The 24,988-nt window shown below is 41.1% G+C and overlaps 1 protein-coding gene across 3 annotated transcripts; it reads left to right on the top strand.

The window, feature by feature from the left end:
• The first annotated feature begins 329 nt into the window (after nt 1–329).
• Nucleotides 330–17,850, top strand: gprc5c (G protein-coupled receptor, class C, group 5, member C). 3 transcript variants are annotated; one of them, XM_021581077.3, is made up of 5 exons: nt 838–1,202; nt 8,128–9,208; nt 15,245–15,345; nt 15,632–15,763; nt 16,612–17,850. In XM_021581077.3, exons 2-5 carry the CDS (start codon nt 8,143–8,145, stop codon nt 16,642–16,644), a joined length of 1,332 nt encoding a protein of 443 aa, XP_021436752.2. In that variant the 5' UTR covers nt 838–1,202; nt 8,128–8,142; the 3' UTR covers nt 16,645–17,850. The 3 variants fall into 3 exon arrangements, with proteins under 3 accessions (XP_021436753.2, XP_021436752.2, XP_021436751.3); XM_021581076.3 differs by having other exon boundaries at nt 851–1,202; nt 15,632–15,711; XM_021581078.3 differs by lacking the exon at nt 15,632–15,763 and having other exon boundaries at nt 330–1,202.
• Nucleotides 17,851–24,988: the final 7,138 nt, after the last annotated feature.

The raw sequence follows: 24,988 nt of genomic DNA, 5'->3' as shown, positions 1-24,988 counted from the left end.
GCCCTGTAAACACTGCCCTGTGACCACTGCCCTGTGACCACTGCCCTGTCAACACTTCCCTGTAACCACTGCCCAGTAACCACTGCCCAGTAACCACTGCCCAGTAACCACTGCCCTGTAAACACTGCCCAGTAACCACTGCCCAGTAACCACTGCCCTGTAAACACTGCCCAGTAACCACTGCCCTACCACCAGGTGTCTCCTCATACCTACTTTTTTAGATCTTATTAAGAAAGATAATCTGTGTGTGCAGATGCAATACTAGGCTATTGACACACATGGGAGTCTCTATTTCATCATAGGCTATAAATGTTCTGTGGAGAGGCGCAAATAGATAATTTATTTACAATGGTCTACTTCTATTCTTGATGACCCAATTGCATATAAATGTTCAATCCATGGAGCGGGAAAAGACACTTTGAATACCTTCGAGGTCACCACGGTCAAATGCAGCTTCGACATGGAACGCACGACTGGCGCAAAGACCTTGAAAATAGACTTTGCAAATACTTTTCCTGGCAGTGCAGTAATTTATGTGCAAGCTTGACTTGTTCGAATCAGACATCTTTGTAGTGTCAATTAGAAAGTGGTGCACACATCCCCCTTCCCTTAGAAGCAATACATTGTATTTGTTATCTTTGTAGAGTTAACAAGACAAAAAGATCCTTGTATTATTCTATTTACAGTGACACTCAACCCTGTTGGTATTAATCAAAATGGTGTTTGTGTGTGTTTGAGAGAGAGAGAGAGAGAGAGAGAGAGAGAGAGAGAGAGAGAGAGAGAGAGAGAGAGAGAGAGAGAGAGAGAGAGAGAGAGAGAGAGAGAGAGAGAGAGAGAGAGAGAGAGAGAGAGAGAGAGAGAGAGAGAGAGAGAGAGAGAGAGAAGGCAGTCACTATCCAGGGACTAATTGCTCTGCATGAACAGCTCTAGAAGCCTAGTATTGTGAGATCCAACCCCGACTTAAATATTTCAGAATTGACCAAAAGCAGAGATTGCAGGGTAATTCAAAACCACTAGAAACGGAATATAGGCAACATTTTCAAAGAGCTATCAACTTTTATCCCACTGGATGTAGGCTACCTGGGGACAATGTAGAGCGCGTTTTTTTTGTCAGTGTGGGTTGGAACAGGTGAATTGCAAGTAGCGACAATATCAAGGACCACCAAGAACAACAAAAATTTACAACAGTCAGACATCTGAAGGTAAGGTCCTCAACAGATTAATTTAATTTGTGAAGAGATGAAGGTACAGTTAAGTGTTTAGTAACACAATCAATACGCACGGTCTAATAGCGACACTCAAAAGCCAGTAGGGACTATACAACTTTCGTGGGTTTTTGTAAATTGTTCCAAAAAATATTTAACAGTTAGTTAAAAGCCTATAGTTGAGCTTCATGTATCTGTTGTGAAGAGATTTTGCGATTCAAACTTTGGTGAAGCAAAGATTTTGCGATTCAAATTTTGGTGAAGCAATACAACGTACGTCATGTTATATAAAGGTTAAATTCATTTTTTGTGTCCAAAATATGACATATTAACACTATATAGCCCAGTGTTTCTTAATCCTGAGGGTATCATTTTTACAAAACAACTACCACACCTGATTCAAATCATTAAAGCCCGATGACGAGTTTATCCTTCAAATCAAATCAAATAAAATGTGTATTGATCACATGCCAAATACACCAGGTGTAGACTTTACAGTGAAATGCTTACTTACGAGCACATTCCCAGCAGTGCAGAGTTAAAATGTAAAACAAATATTTCCTCAATTAAATTAAAGGAAATCGTAAGACAATTAAAAACAATAGTGAGGCTATATACAAGAAGTACCAGTACTGAGTCAACGTGCAGTTGTGCTAGGTAATTGAGGTAATAGAGTATGTACATGTGGGTAGAAACAAAAATATGCACCCCTTTGGTTCCCCAGGAACCACTGCTTATGTACACTTACATATTACAGTTTTTTACAATCACTTTGGCACTAATTTCAGGAACCTTGATGTCATTTTTCAAAACTCTAGTCACAAAACTCACAACCAATGATCAAAATGCTAATTTGATGCCATCAACTCTACAGACCTGATTTAGCTCATCAAAGAAGGTTACATTCGAACAGCGAATCATGTGGCTGCCTGCAACTCAATATATAGAGTATATAGAGTAGAGAGCTTTAGATGTTGTTCGACCAAACATTAAAACGGGCAAGATGAGTAATCTAAGCCAGTTTGACCGTGGTACGATTGTTGATGCCACACATGGTGATTGCAGCATCTCAGAAACAGCTGCCCTCCTGGGATTTTTACGCACTACAGTCTCTAGAGTTTACAGAGAATGGTGCGATAAACAAAACACATTCAGTGAGCGGCATTTCTATGGGCAAAAACACAGAGGAGAATGTCCAGACTCATTCAAGCTAACAGAAAGGCCACAAATGCTCAAATAACAGCTGTTTAAAACAGTGGTGTGCAGAAGGGCATCTCTTAACGTACAAGACCATGAATAATTCAGGCTGTTGTGGAGGCAAAAGGGGGTCCTACCCAGTACTCGATAGGTGTACCTAATAAAATGGCTAGTGAGTGTACAATAATGTCAAATCTGGAAAAGTGGTACAGGGGACCATAGAAACAGTGTCTGATAAAGAATGAGGATGAAATATTACATCCCCATAGATAATATAGTAAAATTGGTTAATGTTCCATGATAATTGGTGTCAATGGATCTCGTTATCCTGAAACTTTCATGATCTAAACATGGAATATTGTTTGTCAGTTTCCATAAAACTATGCATTAAGAGTAATACAACAGTACCTTATCATTTTGAGCAGTTGTATCAATTGATAGTTAGATCATTGTAATGAAATGAATAGACAGTCATCTCAGATGTAATGTGTGAATTGCATTTTGAAATGGTAATACTTTGATGTGTCATTTTGAACAGGTGATTTTAGTTCAATGAACAAATGATATTAGCTTTATGTAAATTGTATCCAAGCAATTGGAAAAAGTGTTAGAGTTTTGACAAATTACATCAAGGTTCCAAAATTAGTGCCAAAGTGATTGTAAAAAACTGTAAATAGATTTGCATTTTAATGAGGGAAATAAGTATTTGACCCCCTCTCAATCAGAAAGACTTCTGGCTCCCAGGTGTCCTTTATACTGGTAACGAGCTGAGATTAGGAGCACACTCATAAACGGAGTGCTCCTAATCTCAGCTTGTTACCTGTATAAAAGACACCTGTCCACAAAAGCAATCAATCAATCAGATTCCAAACTCTCCACCATGGCCAAGACCAAAGAGCTCTCCAAGGATGTCAGGGACAAGATTGTAGACCTACACAAGGCTGGAATTGGCTACAAGACCATCGCCAAGCAGCTTGGTGAGAAGGTGACAACAGTTGGTGTGATTATTTGCAAATGGAAGAAACACAAAAGAACTGTCAATCTCCCTCGGCCTGGGGCTCCATGCAAGATCTCACCTCGTGCCTCCCGGGTGGCGCAGTGGTTAAGGGCGCTGTACTGCAGCGCCAGCTGTGCCATCAGAGTCCCTGGGTTCGTGCCCAGGCTCTGTCGTAACCGGCCGGGACCGGGAGGTCCGTGGGGCCTAGCGTCGTCCGGGTTAGGGAGGGCTTGGTCGGTAGGGATGTCCTTGTCTCATCGCGCACCAGCGACTCCTGTGGCGGGCTGGGCGCAGTGCGTGCTAACCAAGGTTGCCAGGTGCACGGTGTATCCTCCGACACATTGGTGCGGCTGGCTTCCGGGTTGGATGCGCGCTGTGTTAAGAAGCAGTGCGGCTGGTTGGGTTGTGTATCGGAGGACGCATGACTTTCAACCTTCGTCTCTCCCGAGCCCGTACGGGAGTTGTAGCGATGAGACAAGATAGTAGCTACTACAACAATTGGATACCATGAAATTGGGGAGAAAAAGGGGTAAAATAAAATAAATAAATAAATAAATAAAGATCTCACCTCGTGGAGTTGCAATGATCATAAGAACGGTGAGGAATCAGCCCAGAACTACACGGGAGGATCTTGTCAATGATCTCAAGGCAGCTGGGACCATAGTCACCAAGAAAACAATTGGTAACACACTACGCTGTGAAGGACTGAAATCCTGCAGCGCCCACAAGGTCCCCCTGCTCAAGAAAGCACATATACAGTACATGCCCGTCTGAAGTTTGCCAATGAACATCTGAATGATTCAGAGGACAACTGGGTGAAAGTGTTGTGGTCAGATGAGACCAAAATGGAGCTCTTTGGCATCAACTCAACTCGCTGTGTTTGGAGGAGGAGGAATACTGCCTATGACCCCAAGAACACCATCCCCACCATCAAACATGGAGGTGGAAACATTATGCTTTGGGGGTGTTTTTCTGCTAAGGGGACAGGACAACTTCTCCGCATCAAGGGATGATGGACGGGGCCATGTACCATCAAATCTTGGGTGAGAACCTCCTTCCCTCAGCCAGGGCATTGAAAATGGGTCGTGGATGGGTATTCCAGCATGACAATGACCCAAAACACACGGCCAAGGCAACAAAGAAGTGGCTCAAGAAGAAGCACATTAAGGTCCTGGAGTGGCCTAGCCAGTCTCCAGACCTTAATCCCATAGAAAATCTGTGAAGGGAGCTGAAGGTTCGAGATGCCAAACGTCAGCCTCAAAACCTTAATGACTTGGAGAAGATCTGCAAAGAGGAGTGGGACAAAATCCCTCCTGAGATGTCTGCAAACCTGGTGGCCAACTACAAGAAACGTCTGACCTCTGTGATTGCCAACAAGGGTTTTGCCACCAAGTACTAAGTCATGTTTTGCAGAGGGGTCAAATACTTATTTCCCTCATTAAAATGCAAATCAATTTATAACGTTTTTGACATGTGTTTTTCTTGATTTTGTTGTTGTTATTCTGTCTCTCGCTGTTCAAATTAACCTACCATTAAAATTATAGACAGATAATTTCTTTGTCAGTGGGCAAACGTACAAAATCAGCAGGGGATCAAATACTTTTTTCCCTCACTGTATGTCATTGTGTGGGATAATGTCAGGTTCCACCATGCTCAAATGGTGCAAGCATGGTTTCAGGCCCAACCACAATTTACCACCCTGTACTTACCCCCATACACTCCTTTCCTTAAACCGATTGAGGAATTTTTCTCCACATGTAGGTGGACGGTATATGATAGGCGCCCACATGAACAAGCCACCCTTCTCCAGGCCATGGATGACGCATGCAATGACATCACGGCAGACCAGTGTCAGGCCTGGATTCGCCATGCCCGAAGATTCTTCCCAAGATGTTTGGCTAATGAAAATATCCATTGTGATGTGGATGAGAACCTGTGGCCAAATCCACAAGACAGGGTTGATGGAAATATAGAAGTACAGTAATCAATCTTTTGTTTTGCTTTTTACCATAAGCCAGGTGAGGAACACTGCAGTGATGTTTTACAGTAAGCCAGGTGAGGAACACTGCAGTGATGTTTTACAGTAAGCCAGGTGAGGAACACTGCAGTGATGTTTTACAGTAAGTCAGGTGAGGAACACTGCAGTGATGTTTTACAGTGATCCAGGTGAGGAACACAGCAGTGATGTTTTACAGTAAGCCAGGTGAGGAACACTGCAGTGATGTTTTACAGTGAGCCAGGTGAGGAACACTGCAGTGATGTTTTACAGTAAGCCAGGTGAGGAACACTGCAGTGATGTTTTACAGTAAGCCAGGTGAGGAACACTGCAGTTGACCTTTAACTGTTTTTTCTTTTTTTGTAGCTAATTATTTTTGCTTTGATTCAAAGAAACATATGTTGTGATTTTATTGTATTTCATCAATAAATTTCATATTTTGTTTAATGATTCCACTGTGTCTGTAGTATTCTCTCTACTAGTCCTTTTACAGTGATGTATTTACGTGTAGTAGCATAATGAAACATGTATCACATATTTTGTACTACAATATTTAATGATTGGACGAACAACTACACAGTGAAACTATAGGTATCTTGTGTGTGGGAGATCTAAATGAATGTTCCTATGGTATTTCATGATAAATGAGTTATTTGAAACAATGATTCTGCAAGTGCAAGGTTTCTTTAAAGATATGAATGCACAATGCAATGTTTTGAACATTGGACTGACTGTTACAAGTGATGACTGTTTTGAGTTTTGTGTCTAGAGTTTTGAAAAATGCCCACAAGGTTGTGAAATTAGTGCCAAAGTGATTGTTAAAAACTGTAATCAATACATTTTCAGATGAACACAGCATTGACTGTCGCTTTTGTTGCACGCACAGTACACACCTGAGCAGGTGAGCCCTTTTTTCTGCAACATTATATTCCTGCCTTCTCTGTAATTTCATTGGTTTGAAAGAGTGATATTCTGGAGTGATTTGTCAGAGCTACTGCCTGTCAAGTCTTCAGCGAGGTTTTGAGATTCGTATTGTCAATGGATTGAGAATAATACCTGTAAAAGGAAAAACAATATTTCAAATCAAATTGCATTGGTCACATGCGCCGAATACAACTGGTGTTGACTTTACCGTGAAATGTTTGCTGAGGAGCCCTTCCCAACGAGGCAGAGTTTAATAATACAAATAAAATAAAAGAATGGAGCTATATAGAGGGAGTACCAGTACCAGATCAATGTGGAGCTATATAGAGGGAGTACCAGTATCAACCAATGTGGAGCTATATAGAGGGAGTACCAGTATCAACCAATGAGTGAAACTGATACATGGCAACAACAAAAAAATACAAATGAAACATTCTTCATGGTATTCAGTTTAAGGTTGAATGACCTCAGTTGGTGATTGAAAGAGTTAACGACAGAAGCGGAATGGTTAACATATCCATGCTTTTTCTTGGTTTTAAGGTTGGGAACAGAGACCAGGTTTGTGTGTGTGAGAGTGAGAGTGAAACAGAGGGAGAGTGCGAGTTTGTGTAAGTGAGAGTATGAGTGAGACAGTGAGAGTGAGTGTGAGCGTGAGTTTGTGTGAGCGTGAGTGTGTGTGTGAGTTGTGAGTGTGTATGTGTGTGAGAGAGAGTGAGTGTGTGAGTGAGTGAGAGTGCGTGTGTGAGTGTGTGTGGCACTAGCATGTGCACGTGTTTGTATGTGTGAGATCAAGAGGTTCAAAACAATTGTCTTTCACTTCCCTCCACAAACAATTGACGGATGTTGTGCTACTTACTCCCTAGTCCCCAACATTAGCTTTGTTACATTATTGGCAGAATTGCGGCCAGAAAAGGTTATTAGATGAGGGTTATTGAATTAATGCACCTGGAAAGTATTTATCTTATGGCTAAGCACTGGCTCCATGGCAGGAAACTAAACAGCATCCGCCACCACAACAACTCCATCTATTTGGTTATAAGATGGCTGTCGTCAACTCAGTATTACGTAATCTGACAGAGACAAACAGCATGGCACAACACTAAAAGACGTCTGGAACTACTGTAGGGATGCTTAATAAAACCATTTGGCAGTTGTTTAGATGGGTTTGACAAACTCTTCACGAGGAGAAGTCTTGGTATAAAAATAGAAAACCTCGAAAGGCTCATGGCACCTCATCTCAAGTTCAACTTATAGTACGAGCAGCACATACAATATGTGAGTGTGTTTCCTGTACTATGCTATCCAATGAGTGTGACTCAACAAGAGTGTCTCAACTGACATTCCTAAGTGTTATCACTGGGGCGGCAGGTAGCCCTAGTGGTTAAGAGTGTTGGGCCATTAAGCAAAAGTTTACTGGTTTCTCCTAGGTGAAAAATATGTTTATGTGTACCTTGAGCAAGGCACTTAACCCTAATTTATCCTGTAAGTCACTCAATGATTCTTAGAAGGGATCAATGCCAGCTTCAGCAATACCTCCACTTGTGTTTTTTGTGTTGCTGGCTTATTCTTACCTCCTGAGGATTTCTCAGAAAACACTGAAATCTAGCCATTAATCTCTCCATCAGTTGCTTGTGTGATGTGGGTAAACACCACTACATCCTGATTACAGTATGTTTTATTTGTTTGCTCCTGACTTAGCTGGTTGGGTGTATCGAGAGTGACTCTTTTGAAGAGATGACAAAGTCACTAGTTTCTCACTTCTCATCCTCTTAAAAAACTTTCTCCCTCTTCTCTTTCTGTGTGAACAGGTTCTGCTGAATTCCATGGATCGGACACTCAAGAGGCTTCATCTCCTTCTGCTCCCGACCGCTGTCACTTTCTGGTCTCTCCCCTTCTCTATGGCCACCAGCGTGGCCCCAGGGGGATGTGGCTCCAATGTAGGCTCCCTGTACTATAGCCTGTGTGACCTCAGTGCCGTATGGGGCATTGTACTGGAGTCATTCGCGGCGGCTGGCGTGGTGGGTTCCATCATCCTCCTCATCGTCCTCCTGGCCAGCCTACCCTTCATCACAGACAAGAACAAGAGGAGCTCCGTGGGGCTCCATGCCTGCTTCCTGATCTGTACCCTGGGCCTCTTCTGCCTCACTTTCTCCTTCATCGTAGGGAAGGACTTCGCCACATGTGCCTCGCGGCGCTTCCTCTTCGGGGTGCTGTTCGCTGGGTGCTTCACGTGTCTTCTCATGCAGTGTGTGAGGCTGAACCTCCTGGCCCGCAGGGGGGATCAGGGGCCCCGGGCCTGGGTTCTGTGTCTGGGAGCCCTGGGGCTCTGGCTGGTGGAGGTGGTCATCAACACAGAGTGGCTGATCATTACCATTGTTCGCTACCCACTGTCACCGCTCAACGTTACTGGGACAGCACTAGGCACGGCCGACGACGTGCCATGTAACATCGCCAACCAGGACTTTGTAATGGCGCTGATCTACGTACTGAATCTTCTCCTAGCTGTCGTAGTGGCATCCTTACCCTCCCTGTGCGGGAAACACAAGCAGAGACGCCAGGAGGGAGCAATACTCCTCGTCACGGGTCTCCTCTCTGTGTTCATCTGGGTGGCCTGGATCACCATGTACGTCTGGGGGAACCTGACGACCGGTGGACCCAGCTGGGATGACCCTACCCTGGCCATCGCCCTGGTCAGCAACGCCTGGGTGTTCCTGGTCCTCTACACCATCCCAGAGATCTGCTCTCTGACTCAGGAGGACGGGGGGGCGCCGGGGTTCAGAGAGGACCTGTACCCCAGTATAGGGGTGGGCTACGAGACCATCCTGAAGGATCAAGGAGCCAAGAATATGTTTATGGAGAACAAGGCTTTCTCTATGGATGAAAACTCAGGTATGTAGACATACAGTCATGCATGCACACACAGGCGAGCGCAAACACACACATTCACAAACACACACTGACACTTGTTGACCCACTAATTACCTGGCTTCACTAATTAGTACACCTCACTAGACGACAGGATGTTTTGTCCTCTTGCTGGCAAATCACATACAGTGGATGATTCTAACACACCTAGCAAACATTAGAGCGGGAAGTTCATTAAGAGGGCCACTGAAGCTTGCATCAGTACAGTCCGATACATGAATAAGGGAACGTTGTTGTCTGCATGGAGTGATCTTCACACACTGTGGAAATGGCATCGAAACGGTAATGAATTTCACATCCAGTTTACGTTCTCCAAACTCTTCAGAATTTGATATGCTGATGGTTTTAATCCTGTTGGTGACCCGTATCTGATCTAGTAGGATGCAGCCGGGCCAAACAGGACACTGTGTCCCTCCTCCTCCCACTCTATCTCTTTGATGCTGCTCTACCTGCCCTCAACATGCCCTAGCCTCATCTCATCACCACAAGGTTTGCGTTCCAAATGGCACCCTGTTTCCTATGTAGTGCATGCACTTCTTTTGACCAGGGCACATAGGTCTAAGGTCAAACGTAGTGCACTATATAGGGAATAGGGTGCCCTTTGGGACGCATTCTATGGCTTAGGTTAAAGTGGGAGGGATAATAGCACATGGTAATGTGGATGGCGGATGGCGCCTTTTGAGTTAGCAGCTCTGTCCTGACAGAGATTAGCTTACTATATGTCCTGGTCTGCTGAGAGATCAGCTGGCACCACGCCCTATCAAGACAATATTAGAAGATAGAGGGACACCATTTTTACCGACTGGAATATCATGTTTGAATAAATGAAACTAAATAACATTTGGCCTAGCCCATCAAACTAATAATGAGAAGAGAACGGAGAATGTTGGGAGAAAAATAAGCCTTCCATATTTGCCGATTATATTAAATAGTAAAAGGGAATGTTTGTTTTAAAAGAAATGAACATTTTCTGGTAGAGACTGAGAATGAAGGATGATGAGAGAGAGCTATGAAAACATTAAATAGTCAGTCACTGTCTATGTTTAGCCAGAAGACTTATTTAAAAGTTAAGCTACCGAGTCGCCTCTCCCACACACACGTTCCATTACCACCGATCTACCAGGTGATTCAATGGGAGTTTGTAATTACTCAAACGTTAGTACATGTCTAGAATAGAACAGTGACCTAACCAGTGTCCCATGCATACATAAATGTTGACACAACACACTCCTCAGCTCTGATTCAGTCCCAATATCAATGCTTGTGTTTGCGTTACTGTGCCGTCTCCATAGATACCTAGTCAGTTGCACAACAGAATGAATTCAACTGAAATGTGTCTTCCGCATTTAACCCAACCCCTCTGAATCAGAACATCTGAACGTTCTGTACATTTTCATTCTCTTGAACAGGCCCCAGGTGTAGATAATCAAGTCAAACCAATCAAACAATGATATTGTGTACAGATAAGTATAAATAAGTTGTGACACTGTACTGCACAGCAAATTCTCCAGTGTTACTTAAAAAATATATCATTTTTAAGGCTTTACACTAAGCAGTGTTAAATCAAGTGGATCCATATAGACACCGGAACAGTGTTAAATTAACACACTGCTTAGTGTAAAGCCTTATTCAAATATTGCCCTGAGTGCCTTGTATTTGTTAAGGACAGAGAAATGGTTGTTGCATTCATCCATTTTCTGTCCGATGGACTTCACCAACTCAGATCCTAAGCCATCATAAAATTGTTTTGTTTCTAATGTTAACGAAAAACCATGCTTATTTCATAAGGCCTTATTTGTTTTAGCCTAATACAGGGGCTTGAAACTCATACACATCACTTTGAACCAAAACCACGCCCATCGTTATCAAATTTCCTAGCTATGTTGCTGGTTTATTTTTTAGAATTGTTTGTTTCAATATCTATGTTTGTGCATGTACATATATTAATTAATTAATGTATCTGATGCTACTCATATAAATTGCAAACAGTTTCTGAACTAAGGCAATATGTTACTTGGACTTATTGCACCCATTTACTGAAATGGTTGTTCCAGTTTAGATGCTTTAGGTAGTCTCATAGTTTAGTCTTCCCAACTCTGGCAGTCATTCTGAATACAGGTTGGAGATATTAAAAAATCCAATATGTGGATGTCCCCACACTGGCTGGATTACAATAGGAATTACACATCACTTTATGGCCTGTTAACCATGACTTCCAGGCTGTTGTATTGCTCTCTAATATATATATATATTTTAGATTTGTTCTTAAAGGGGTACAAACACTACCCAGTAAAGTTATCCTTTGTACCTTTAGTTATGAGTGCATAATTGGCATGTGAGAGGGCTCACAAAATTATGTTTGAAGGATTTTGGATATCCTGCGTCCATATCCAGAAAACTTCCAAAGAAGACTTGTGGAAAATCTTGGAATTTTGCAGAGTTGTGGAATTCTAACTGCAAGTCATACAGTATTATACTGGAATCCAGCAGGAGTTAAACTACCCAACAGTTAGAATTGTTATTCACCTACAGCCTGCGTTCAGAATGAGCACCATGATTAGAAACATTGGGTAGAGACTACCTAAGCCAACTCAACTGGAGCAAACACTTCAGTAACGGTTACAGAAAATCAAACTGAATGGATTTGTTTAGAAAAAATGTATGTTATGTATCTCCGTGTAGCATAAGATTAATCAATGTGAATACAAAAACATAGCTATTGAAACAAACAATTCTAAAAATCAACCTGCAATAGAGCCTGCTGGAAAATATAATATAATGATGGGCAAAGTTATGTGTATGAGTTTCAGACCCCTTTATTACGGTGAAAGTAGGCTCTCAAAAGGCCTGATGAAATACGTATGGTATTGGGTTCAATAAAGTTTTTTTAATGATAACATACTCACTTAGGGTCTCACATTGTGAAGTCTATAGGACTGAAACTGTACTGTATGAGTAAAACAACCATGTCTCTGTCACTAACAAATCAGTCATGGATGGTAACGGTACCATTTTCTCAAAAGGCACTCTGTCAAATATTTATTACTTTTCCGGTGTCTATATGGGTCAACAAACTCCACACTTTGTGTTTACTCAACCCGGTCAGTGTTTATTATTATTATTAATTACATTTTTTAACACAAAAATGTGTCTTATAAGTCCATGTCCCAGGTAATTTGTTGTGTAGATCCATGTATATTCCTCAATGCTAAATGGAAAGATAAGTGCTATGTAATTCCCTGGTTCATTCTGTGCTTATCTTTTCCATTCATTTGGGAATGAGGGATGTACCTGAACCTACATACTGTAACTGATGGCATTGGACAGAATAAGGAAATGATGTTTGTTTCAGCATCACTGGAAGAACGTTCAGACCTGACTGTTGCTCAACAAAACATTTGATACGCTGATGTTCATCAAATACAATCACCATCTTAAATGATTAACCAAGATCTAAAATGACTGTTAAAGAACCATAGGCTATGACAATGATGTAAACATTAATGTAATTCACGATGTAAAGAAATCCTGAAAAATAAATGTTAACCAATAAAACAAAATCAGTTTATTACTTTCCATTATTTATTTCCATTATTTTGATTGATGAATACCATGTGTTAATGATAATATATTTAGACTAGTTAAACTACCTGTTCTAGTTTTTGGTTCTTCATCAAATATATAGCAGCCAATGAGTCATTGTTGGTTGTTTTCAAATAACTTGCATATATTCAAATATCTTCAAGTATTATTTGGTTTTCTGAGACCTGTATTTGAATATCAAAGGAAATAGTTGCCTTTAGTTGATTCTCTATGTTCGACTACCTCGAGTATTTCGAAAGTTGGAATTTTCAAATAAGCTACAGAATACAACTATTTCCTGCACAGGTCTGATTTACACTACCATTGTTTATAGAGGAGGCACAGTTGAATGGACAATTGCGATAATATAGTTATGGGCCAATTCAGACTTAGGAAATCATTACATTTTTTACGTGTTTTGATTTAAGCACTTCACAGTATTTGGTATTCAGACTTACCTTATGCAAGTGCGTAACGAGCTCTTTGTGTCTGGCTCCCTTATGCGCACTGAATAAATTTAGTTCAACCGCCAAAAATCCTCCCACTTGTTGGCCAACAGATTTTGTCATGGAATTTTCAGTACCTTTATCTAAAGCTATCCCTTTAAATACGGTGTACCTTTTTAATTGTAATATTCTCGACAGACTCACTAGAATATATTCAGAGAACAGGGATCAATAAAGAAAGCCATCAAAATATGCATATTAATCTCCATTTAGTTGATAAAAAATATTCTGATATCAGAAAAGTATTGCGACCCCACCATGTAAAAAAAAAAGGTACTGTAATCAATAGTCAGTGTTTATTTTTTGATTTGTGGCTATGACAATTACAGTATAACAACAGACAAGGAGCGTAGCGACACAAACAGTTACGTCTTACAGATTGAGTTTGATAGCTCAGCTGCATCTGAGTCCAAATATAAATCTAATGACCGTGACAGCTTTAGTTTCCCACTGAAAACCAAACTGCACCCTTAGTATTTGTTTCATTGTCAATATTACAGATATACAAGGAGGATAGCGATACTGACGTCTTATAAATTGAGCTTGATAGCTTAGTCTGAGTCTGAGTATAAACCTGTTTCTCCAGTGACCCCATTCTCAGATAAGGCGACCCCTCCCATGTTGGGGAAACGCTGATTTAGAGTTAGGAGAGTATTTATGAATCTACCTACTTCATAAAAATAACAGATCATCCTGAAAGTTGCCATATTCAGTTCAGTCCATGAAATATTGGAAGGGTAGAAAAATGTACAATAGTGGTTGAACAATAGTCATATAAATCGACCTTAATCCTCACTGATGATGGAACTGTGATAACAACGGTCCAGTCGTCATGAACCGTGCTCCAGGCTTCAGGTTTAAACGGTCATATTTTGTCTGCATTGCATAATGATTCAAATAGGCTACATGTCCCTTGTAACTTGTAATTCAATATTATTCATTATTGCTAGCGACCCTCAGCAACAACCACATGGACGTGACAGCGTTTACAGAGGAAACAAATAAAAATGGTCTAAATCAAACAATGTAATGAAATGTAGGGTAAGCCTACCAACTGAAAGGAACTAACACTAAATTGGCAGTTAAATATGTGTGCTTGTTACTTACGGTCGCTACCGATATTGGCTTATAACATTGAACATAATAGGAAATTGTAGGAAACAGGAAAAGTCGGGGAATATAATTAAATATTCTAGAGTGCACAAAGGTTAAATTTGGCACAACTGTCATTCTGCTCGGATCTGTTTTTCTACTTGGAACTGAAAAGTTAGCTAGACCTTATTCATGGTTTCCTCGTGCGTAAGGGTGGTTGAAATATGAGGGAATTAAGTCAAGGTCTAATTATGGTGCACATCTGTAGTCACACATCTGCCACTCCTCCATTTATGTGATCTCCACCCTAAACGAATACATGGCTGGCACATTAATTTCCCCATGCTTACATTGTCAGAATAGGCACAGAGAGAAAATTGCATAAAACGGGAATTAAGTTCCATTGAAGCGCACATAACTTGGGTCTGAATTCCACCCTTATAGCCTAAATCAGTGGTTTATGATCTTGTCATGGTGGTTAAAACCATGACTGGTTGCTTGGGAACACTGAATACCTAGAGCCCTCAAACTCAACTCTGGACTTCAAAGCTAGTTCCAACTAGTTTTTCATTGTGCTCCTCTACGGATCAGGTTGGCACAATTAATTATCACGTAGAACAAAAAAACAGCAGCCAACAGCCCTTGTAGGTTAAGAGTTGAATACCCCTGACCTAGAGAAGGACAACATTTCAAAGCTGAATATCTGACTAAGTTGGATTGATTGAGATTAGAAGTTGAATATGTATTTATATAAAGAAAGTATCCATTGTCCCTACGTATATTATTCAGATGTTGTCTGTTTTCTTGTTGTACCTTTCAGGTCCGAAGGTTGTGTCCCCATACAGTGGCTACAGTGGTCAGCTCCGCAGTTCTGTCTACCAGCCCACAGAGCTAGCTATCATTAGCAAGGGAATGGGGAATGTGAGTACTGGCCATCAGTTGTTTGTCCATATGCGCTCGCTCGCATACACACACACACACACACACACACACACACACACACACACACACACACACACACACACACACACACACACACACACACACACACACACACACATCCTCAGATTGTTGTTTTTTGTTTTTCAATTATCTCTTAAAAAGAAAGAGGACCCATATTAATATCCATTTGTTTAAATATTATTCCCTTCTCTTTTGTCTGGATGCTGATGTGCATGTTGTGGCCCATGTGTATCGCTGACTGCAGCAGGAAATGTCCTATGAGTCTCGCATCCCCCGAGCCTCCATCAACAACAGCTCCCCGGCCCACAGCGGGGGCAGTACCCTGTCAGTATGCACCGACGAGGCCGCAGACACACAGACACAACAGGGCCACAGTGTAGGTGGAGAGAGACAGCCCATGTCCTCTTGTGTGCGTCCCAAATGGCACAGTATTCATTTTATGTTACACTACTTTTGACCAGAGCCCGGTCAAAAGTAGTGCACTAAATAGGGAATAGGGTGCGATTTGAGACGAACACCTGCTGTACTCGGACACATTCTCCTCACCTTTCTCTAGCCTCTGTCTGCACACAGCACAAGCAATCCTCTCAACTCTGTCGTATAGCTGTATCCATAGCAACTTGTTCTACCTACGGGTTCCTCCTGATGAATTCTCTCTTTGTCTATGTTTCACCTTGACGAGCATGTGTATTCTCTTCCTGCTCTTGTACACGCTTATTGGATGGTGTTTAGTTCTACATTCATATCGGATGGTTTTTAGTTCTACATTCCCATTGGATGGTTTTTAGTTCTACATTCCCAGGGAATATATCGTTTTTGTCTTTTTCTCTTATTGAGATGTTCCTGTTTTGGACCTGTCTTATCTTTCACTTCATTTGTCCTGTGGGTTTCTTACTTCTTTCTGGTGTTATGGACAGTCCTCTTATCAATTCAATCTTTTTTCACACGCACATTGCATTAGGACTATCATTACACTACGCATATTTATGACATTAGCCTCATGTGCAATTCCACGATAACAGAATTACGGTGAGACTCAGATTTGACACTTCCTTGTTGAAGTTAGACCTTCTGCATGGAGTTGTATGGTTTGTTAACCTTTTGAAATCAATGGTTTAAGTTTGGCATACATTTTAAAGTGACAAATCTGAGTCCCAGTGTAATTCCGTTACCATGGAATTGCCCCAAACCAGTTTTTAACAATATCATCTCTCTTTTTTTCAGGGTAATGGACTGCACAAGAAATCCCAGTGGTGAACACAGACTTTACGTTACACCTCTCTCCTCAAGACATTTTTGTTCATCCATTTTATTCAAATCTGTTGACTCTATTTTGCAGTTTTCCATTGGATTCTTAATATGAGCTGGCTCTAAAGCGACCAGCCTATCAGACTCCAGAGATGACGTTTGGGTGATCGATACAAACAATTTGCCTATCTATAAATGGACAGTCCTGCACAGCAAAATCAATGGTGTACATTTAACTCTGAAAGTGTTAAATGTACACTATTTTCAGTGAACATATGAGTCCCACTGACCCGGTGTTAATATAACACTTTTGAAACTGTTAAAGATTGAACTCTGTTGCAGTGTTCCCCATTCAACTCTTAAACTGTTCATAGGAACTTGATTGTGGTGTTTGCATAGCTCTACTGTAGAGTATTATGCAACACCTACAGAGTAAAACATAACACTAGACAAATTTGCTTATTTCCCAGAGTGCCTTTTCTTTTCAAGTGAATTGTAAAGTTAACACCCATGACTGTATTTGTTAACGATAGAGACATGCTTACTGAATTTAATTTAAAAGGCCTGTATCTTTCACCTACTGAGTATCTAAAACTATGACTCTATGATAGTACATGTATCATGACCTAGTTTCATCCTAACACAGAGGTGTTAAGAAAGTCATGGTTTGCACACCAAATCAGGCCTGCAAATTACATTATGCTGGCTCTCGAAGTGATGTGTAATTCCTATTGAAATCCAGCCAGAGTTGGGATATACTATAGTTAAAATTGTTATTCACTTGCAACCTGCATTCAGAATGATTGTCAGGGTTCTTCTTCTTTTGAAAATTGATAAGACTACCTTAACCATTTAAACTGAAACAACAATTTTAGTAACGGGTGCAATAAATTTAACTAAGTGATTGGAGTAGTTTAGAAAAATGTGTGTTATTTATCTTTGTGTAGTTTAAGATTAATCAATCGATGTACATGTAAAAACACAGACATTAAAAGCAATCCTAAAAAATCAACCTGCAGTAGAGCATGCTGGGAAATATGATAATGATAGGCGTGCTTTTGATGGGACTGTTTAACTCTCCACAGTGTAAAACAATAACTATGCTTATTAACACTAACACTTGGGGATATTTTACCCAACTGAGTGTTACTTTCACTCTTACAGAGTGAATTTATCTCCTGAATAAACACAAGAAAAGTTACACTGAAAAATCAACACTGGCCAATTTGCTGTGTGTGTTTGACATAACCCTCTATAGATCAAAGCAACCTGCAGTCAAAGCAACCCACAGAGCAGACGGTATACCCATGGCTTAGGGAGAAAACAATATATTTTGTTAAGGTTACCATTCCTCTCACTGTGAACTGAGCTAAGCTCTTCCGCTGGATGTACTGTGACAGATGAACTGTGAGCATGCTGGAATGGTGGGAAATTATAGTCAGACTTTCTCTCTACATGTGGGTATTTTGGCAACAAAGGTGGCTATATAGTAAACATACACACACACACACACACACACACACACACACACACACACACACACACACACACACACACACACACACACACACACACACACACACACTCAGATGGAAGTGCAGCCAACGACAAGATCAGTCAAGCGAGCGGCCAACAGGTGTGACGGTGTCATGGGATTTACCTGCCATCCCTGGGTTCCCAGAGGAGGACTCATTAAGAGTGGAAAATTCCATATCTGGAACATCTCTATGGTTCCATGGAATCTTGGGAAAGGACTCTTCTGTCTCTGGGATACCAACTAATATGAATACACTTAGTTATAGGTTAAACATTCAAATAGTGTGCACTTGCTTGCTTTAAATGAAGTAAGGGCCAATATTATTAAATCAAAATCCAATCAAATCTCATTGTATTTGTCACGAGCGCCGAATACAACAGGTATATAGACCTTACAGTGAAATGCTTACTTATGAGCCCATTCCCAACAGTGCAGTTTTATGAAAATACCTAAAAACTGTCAATGTTTAGTGCTTAGCTTGTGGATATCACTTTCATAAAGTTCACATAGCTATTTCAGTTGTAGCTAAAGGGTGTTGAATGAGTTCATGTAAATACCATGCCAATGAATGTCTCCTCACTACATACTGTATGTATGGAAGCACTTGTATGAACTGTTGTATGAATTTGAAATATATTTTTAACATAGCTATTTACAGTACTTACTTTTTTATCAAATCAGATTTGAGCCTACACTTGTAATTGCAATCCTGAAATGTAAATCTAATATGAAGTTTAAAAACCATAATTAATTATTTGATTGCACATTCTGTATCAACAACCATTAATGTCCCAAATAATAAAGATTCACTGGTGAAATACATAATCCGAAGATAATCTGTCATAAATAAAACTCTAATTCCGGTAATATCTTATACTGTTAATTACCCTTATACTATAATAAATGCCCATATGTTTTATTTTATTTAAATTGTACCTTTATCTAGGCAAGTCAGTTAAGAACCAATTCTTATTTTCAATGACGGCCTAGGAACAGTGGGTTAACTGCCTGTTCAGGGGCAGAACGACAGATTTGTACCTTGTCAGCTCGGGGATTTGAACTTGCAACCTTCAGAGACTACATAATATACTATTCACTGAGTGGCCCGTTTATTAGGTACACCACCCTGTTCACAAAAATGGTTCGCTCCTACAGACAGTGAGTCATGTGACTGTGGCTTGCTATATAAAACAGGCAGACAGGCATTCTGCTACTGTTCGACTGAACGTTCGAATGAGCAAAATGAGTGACCTAAGTGAGTTTGAGCATAGTATCATCGTTCCCGTATCTCAGAATCGGCTATCCTCCTGGGCTTTTCACACAGGCAGTGTCTAGGGTTTACCGAGAATGGTGCGACAAACAAAAACCATCCATTCAACGGTAGTCCTGTGGGCAAAAACAAATCAAATCCAAATCAAATTGTATTTGTCACATACACATGGTTAGCAGATGTTAATGCGAGTGTAGCAAAATGCTTGTGCTTCTAGTTCCGACAATGCCATAATACCCAACGAGTAATCTAACCTAACAATTCAGCTTGTCGGTGAGAGGTCAAAGGAGAAAGGCAAAAATCGTGCAAGCTAACAGCTAGCCACAAACAGGCAAATAACATTGGTCCAACGGTTTGTGTTAAATGCGGAAGACACATTTCATTTGAATGCATTCAGTTGTACAACTGACTAGGCTTCCCCTTTCCCTTGTCACAGATGGGCTATTGCAGAAGATGATCACACCGGGTTCCACTCCTATCAGTTAAAAACAAGAAGAAGCCGCTTCAGTGGGCATTTTATCACAAACACTGGACAATTGAGGAGTGGAAAAACATTGCCTGGTCCAACGAATCCCAGTTCCTGTTGCATCACACTGATTGCAGAGTCAGGATTTGGTGTAAGTAGCATGAGTCCATGGCTCCATCCTGCCTGGTGTCAACGGTACAGGCTGGTGGCGGTGGTTTAACGGTGAGGAGAATATTTTCCTGGCACACATTAGGTCCCTTGATACAAATTGAGCAATGTTTCCATGCCCTGAATAAGTCATGCTGTTCTGGAGGCAAAGAGGGGTCTGACCTGGTACTAGATGAGTGTATCTAATAAACTGGCCACTCAGTTTATATTGTATTATAGTTAAATTATAGTTGTCAACATTGCTATTACAATGTCTGGCATGCAAATTCATGTGATGGGGAAATAGCACAGCAAAGCTGTAACCCAGTGTTGTCAGGTCACTGGTCTGTTGCCGCTGTGTGAAGAGACTGTAGACATCAATAGAATAAGGAATTAGTAAATTAATAGGATCTCTCTGGAAAAATGCTAGTTTCCCTCGGCAGACGGGTTGCCTCCCATATTAACGTTCCAACATACTGTTGCCCTAGGTATGGGATTTCCCAGACTAGATAGATGCCATCTCAAAGGACACAGTTGATTGGTGGCGGAAAAGTACTTAATTCTCTGCTCTCTCGCTCCCTGTTGCATGGGTTATTTCCATAGCCACCTTGATAAGGGCCTCTGTGGAACTCCCCTCAGGGTCTCTATGTGTCACACTGAGTGTTCATTCAAAATGGCGCCCTTTATCCTTTAGTGCCCATAGGGTTCTGGTCAAAAGTAGTTCACCCTGTAGGGAATAGGGTGCCATTTGGGGCGCACAGGGTGATATAGGGTACAACAACAGGGTACAACAACAGGTTAGTTAAGGCCAGGGTTACAAGTTGGATAACAACACAGTTTTTAAGTACTATTTTTATTAGAGTGGTATAATGAGATAGCTAAAAGAATGTAGAGTGGTGGGTTGCATTCACAGCCAAGAATGTGCTATTGTTTCATGAGTGAGACTTGTGTGTTGACTTTCACACCCCTCATTTGTTTTGCCTATCAGTTTACTAATCACAGGGTCCCGTGTGGTTCAGTTGGTAGAGCATGGTGGTTGCAATGCAAGGTTTGTGGATTCGATTCCCACGGTGGACCAGTATGGGAAAAAGTACAAAAATGTATATACTCACTACTGTAAGTCACTCTGGATAAGAGCGTGTACTAAACCACAAAGGCCCGTTGTGTGTTAGAGAAGATAAGTCAGGTGTTATAGAGTAGCTGGCCACTGCATGGGCAATTTGGTTTTGTTAGGTTGTTGTGGAAAAGGACAAAATAAACTGTTCACATAATGAAAAATAATAGAATAATTATTTGGGCTAAATAGTTTGCTGTGCCATTATTTGATAGGTGTCTGATGACACATATACAGTACTTCTAATACTCAGACATTCTGATACACCAGTGGACAGAGAATTGGGAGACACCCAAAAACCGTTCTGCTTATTTTCATAATAGCATGTCATTAGATCATGTGTGTGGTCATAGTAATATTGTATCCAGTTACACTGACTGACATTAGATCATGTGTGTGGTCATAGTAATATTGTATCCAGTTACACTGACTGACATTAGATCGATGAAACGATACCAGTCATCAAAGGGGATGGAAATAATTCATTTATGTTTGTTGTATATTCTATTTTGTGCTTTTGATATGAAAGATACAGTATACAGTATGTATCCATAGTTCTCTCCCTGGTTGTATTATGACAACATAAGAGAGACCTAAAGTAAGACAGTATGTCTATCCAGAGTTCTCTCCCTGGTTGAATTTTGACAACATAAGAGAGCCCTAAAGTGGTCCAGAATATCCACTCGTGCCTTGTTATAGAGCTTGTACAAATCAAACATCATACTGTCTTACTATCTGGTCTAGTGAATCACCACCCAAGTTACCATTGCAGTTGCCTGTTGTTTATCTGTTATCCTGGCCAGTGTTAGTTGGAGCGATTCCACTATCTGGGATAGGCTATTCAGGTCTGTATATCTGGGATGGGTTATTCAGGTTTGTTATGATGACAAATGCTGGTGCTGGCAACACCCTATACAGGGCTATAATCCTAGGGCTGTAATGGATAGGGATAGACTGAGAGGAGGGTATGCTTTGAATGTGTTGTGCATCTGTTGAAGTCTGTCAGTAAGCACATGTGTATGAGCTGCCTACCCTCAAGCCTTGGCCCCATGCCATTGTGGCATAAACTGACTGCTGCCTCCTCAGTCTTGCAACCATGAAAACTAAAGCTAATCAACGCAAACCTTCCATTGTGACAGCACCTATTCTCTCTCTCACGCTCTCGCTCTCTCTCCTGTAAGTGGGCGTCAGGGTGGCTGAATGTGATTTATGCCTGATTCCAACTACAGAAGGTTGACCTTGATAACCTCCAAGCGCTAAATAGCTAGGGAAGGGCTCCACCACACAAGTCTAAACTATCTCTATCAAGTGTTGTTGAATGCTGCTGGCTCAGGAGGAGGAAAAGCTATATTTTCTATGATGGGCAGAGAAGAAGGAGAACCGGATATTTTCTAAGACAATCCTACCTCAACAATGTAGGGTCACGAAACGGTTGTAAGCTTACGAAACCCATTCTGTGATGAAAACAATGTAGGGTTATGAAACCCATTCTGTGATGTACATACAGAAATGTGGTTATAACAAAGACTTGATATATTATGTAAGGGTGGGAAGATTAAATAGGTAGATGTGGTTCTTTGTGTTAGCGCCCACACATAGGTTAAGTTCATATGACTCTGTTACACAATGGGCGCATCCCAATTGGCACGCTATTCCTTATATTGTGCACTACGTTCTCTTTCTAACGCCCAGAGGAGTGTGTGTGATGCGGAGTGTGTGATGCAGGGATAGATTTATTGGAAATACCTAACCTTGAGATCAGACCCTAGGCTCAGAGGAAGTGAGAGGGAATATTCTGATCAATGTGAAAAACAAACCCTGTCTGTGAACACAAGGTCAGGGGAGCCACAGAGATGCAGTAGAATTCCTTTTAATTCTGTGGTCAGCGCATTAAGAAAAGCATCGCTACCCTCATCTAGTCTGTGTTCTATGTCCATTGGGGTATACATACAGTAAAGTACACACACTAAAGGGTAAGAAATTAAACAGTTGAAGTCGTAAGTTTACATACACCTTAGCCAACTACATTTAAACTCAGTGTTTTAATCCTAGTCAAAATTCCCTGTCTTAGGCCAGTTAGGATCAACCACTTTATTTTAAGAATGTGAAATGTCAGAATAATAGTAGAGAGAATTATTTATTTTAGCTTGTATTTCTTTCATCACATTCCCAGTGGATCAGAAGTTTACATATACTCAATTAGTATTTGGTAGCATTGCCTTAAATTGTTTAACTTGGGTCAAACATTTTGGGTAGCCTTCCACAAGCATCCCACAATAAGTTGGGTGAATTTTGTCCCATTCCTCCTGACAGAGCTGGTGTAACTGAGTCAGGTTTCTAGGCCTCCTTGAGCACACACGCTTTTTCAGTTCTGCCCACAAATGTTCTATAGGATTGAGGTCAGGGGTGATGGCCACTCCAATACCTTGACTTTGTTGTTCTTAAGCCATTTTGCCACAACTTGGGAAGTATGCTTGGGGTCATTGTCCATTTGGAAGACCCATTTGCAACCACGTTTTAACTTCCTGATTGATGTGTTGAGATGTTGCTTCAATATATCCACATAATTTTGCTTCCTCATGATGATGCCATCTATTTTGTGAAGTACACCAATCCCTCCTGCAGCAAAGCACACCCACAACATGATGCTTCCACCACCGTGCTTCACATTTGGGATGGTGTTCTTCGGCTTGCAAGCATCCCCCTTTTTCCTCCAGACATAACGATCATTATGGCCAAACAGTTCTATTTTTGTTTCATCAGACCAGAGGACATCTCCAAAAAGTACGACCTTTGTCCCCTTGTGCAGTTGCAAACCATAGTCTGGCTTTTTTATGGCGGTTTTGGAGCAGTGGCTTCTTCCTTCCTGAGCGGCCTTTCAGGTTATGTCGATATAGGACTCATTTTACTGTGGATAAAGATACTTTTGTACCTGTTTCCTCCAGCATCTTCACAAGGTCCTTGCTCCAGAGGAGAGATTTCCACCCTGCCACCATCCAGAGGGTAAATGCCAGCATCTCTTTGGGACTGCAGTCCACACCATGTACAGTATCATTCACATCATCAGCACTCATATGCTGAGTTTGGCACTTCGCCAGCTGGGAGTTTCACCCGGGTGAACTGAACTCTGGCAACACTGTTCCCAGTTCCCGCCCGAGCCCCTGCATCCAGCAACTTGAGGGAGGTCTGTCAAATGCTTAGCCTGCTCTGCTCTCACGTGGTTGGCCAGAGACCTTGGCAAAGTTTCAACTTTCTCACCAAATAGCTGCAGATGACCCTATGCCTGTTAGCGCTTATAGGAATGAGCTAAACACCCCATTTGACTTTAAATCTCGTAGGGGGCTTGGCCTATGATAAAAAAATAACATTTACACAACTGTAACTTGGGTAGAGGACTCTTGTCCTGACATTCTGGTCGCTGAAACATGGTTAAATGGTTCTGTCTCTGATAAAAAACATTGAAGTGAATGATTATAATGTATTTAGATGTGACAGATTACAGAAAGGTAGAGAAGTGACCATATACAGTACCAGTCAAAAGTTTGGGAACACCTACTCATTCAAGTTTTTCTTTATTTTTTACTATTTTCTACATTGTAAAAAACTATGAAAAAAACTATGAAATAACATATGGAATTATGTAGTAACCAGAAAAGTGTTAAACAAATCAAAATATATCTTACATTTGAGATTCTTCAAAGTAGCCACGCTACCTTGATGACAGCTTTACACACTCTCGGCATTCTCTCAACCAGTTTTTCCAACAGTCTTGAAGGAGATCCCACATATATTGATCACTTGTTGGCTGCTTTTCCTTCA

Source organism: Oncorhynchus mykiss, chromosome 23, assembly GCF_057628025.1.
Source record: "Oncorhynchus mykiss isolate SJ-2025 chromosome 23, ASM5762802v1, whole genome shotgun sequence".
In the NCBI taxonomy this organism is placed as follows: domain Eukaryota; kingdom Metazoa; phylum Chordata; class Actinopteri; order Salmoniformes; family Salmonidae; genus Oncorhynchus; species Oncorhynchus mykiss.
This window is presented reverse-complemented; position numbering and strand designations above follow the sequence as displayed.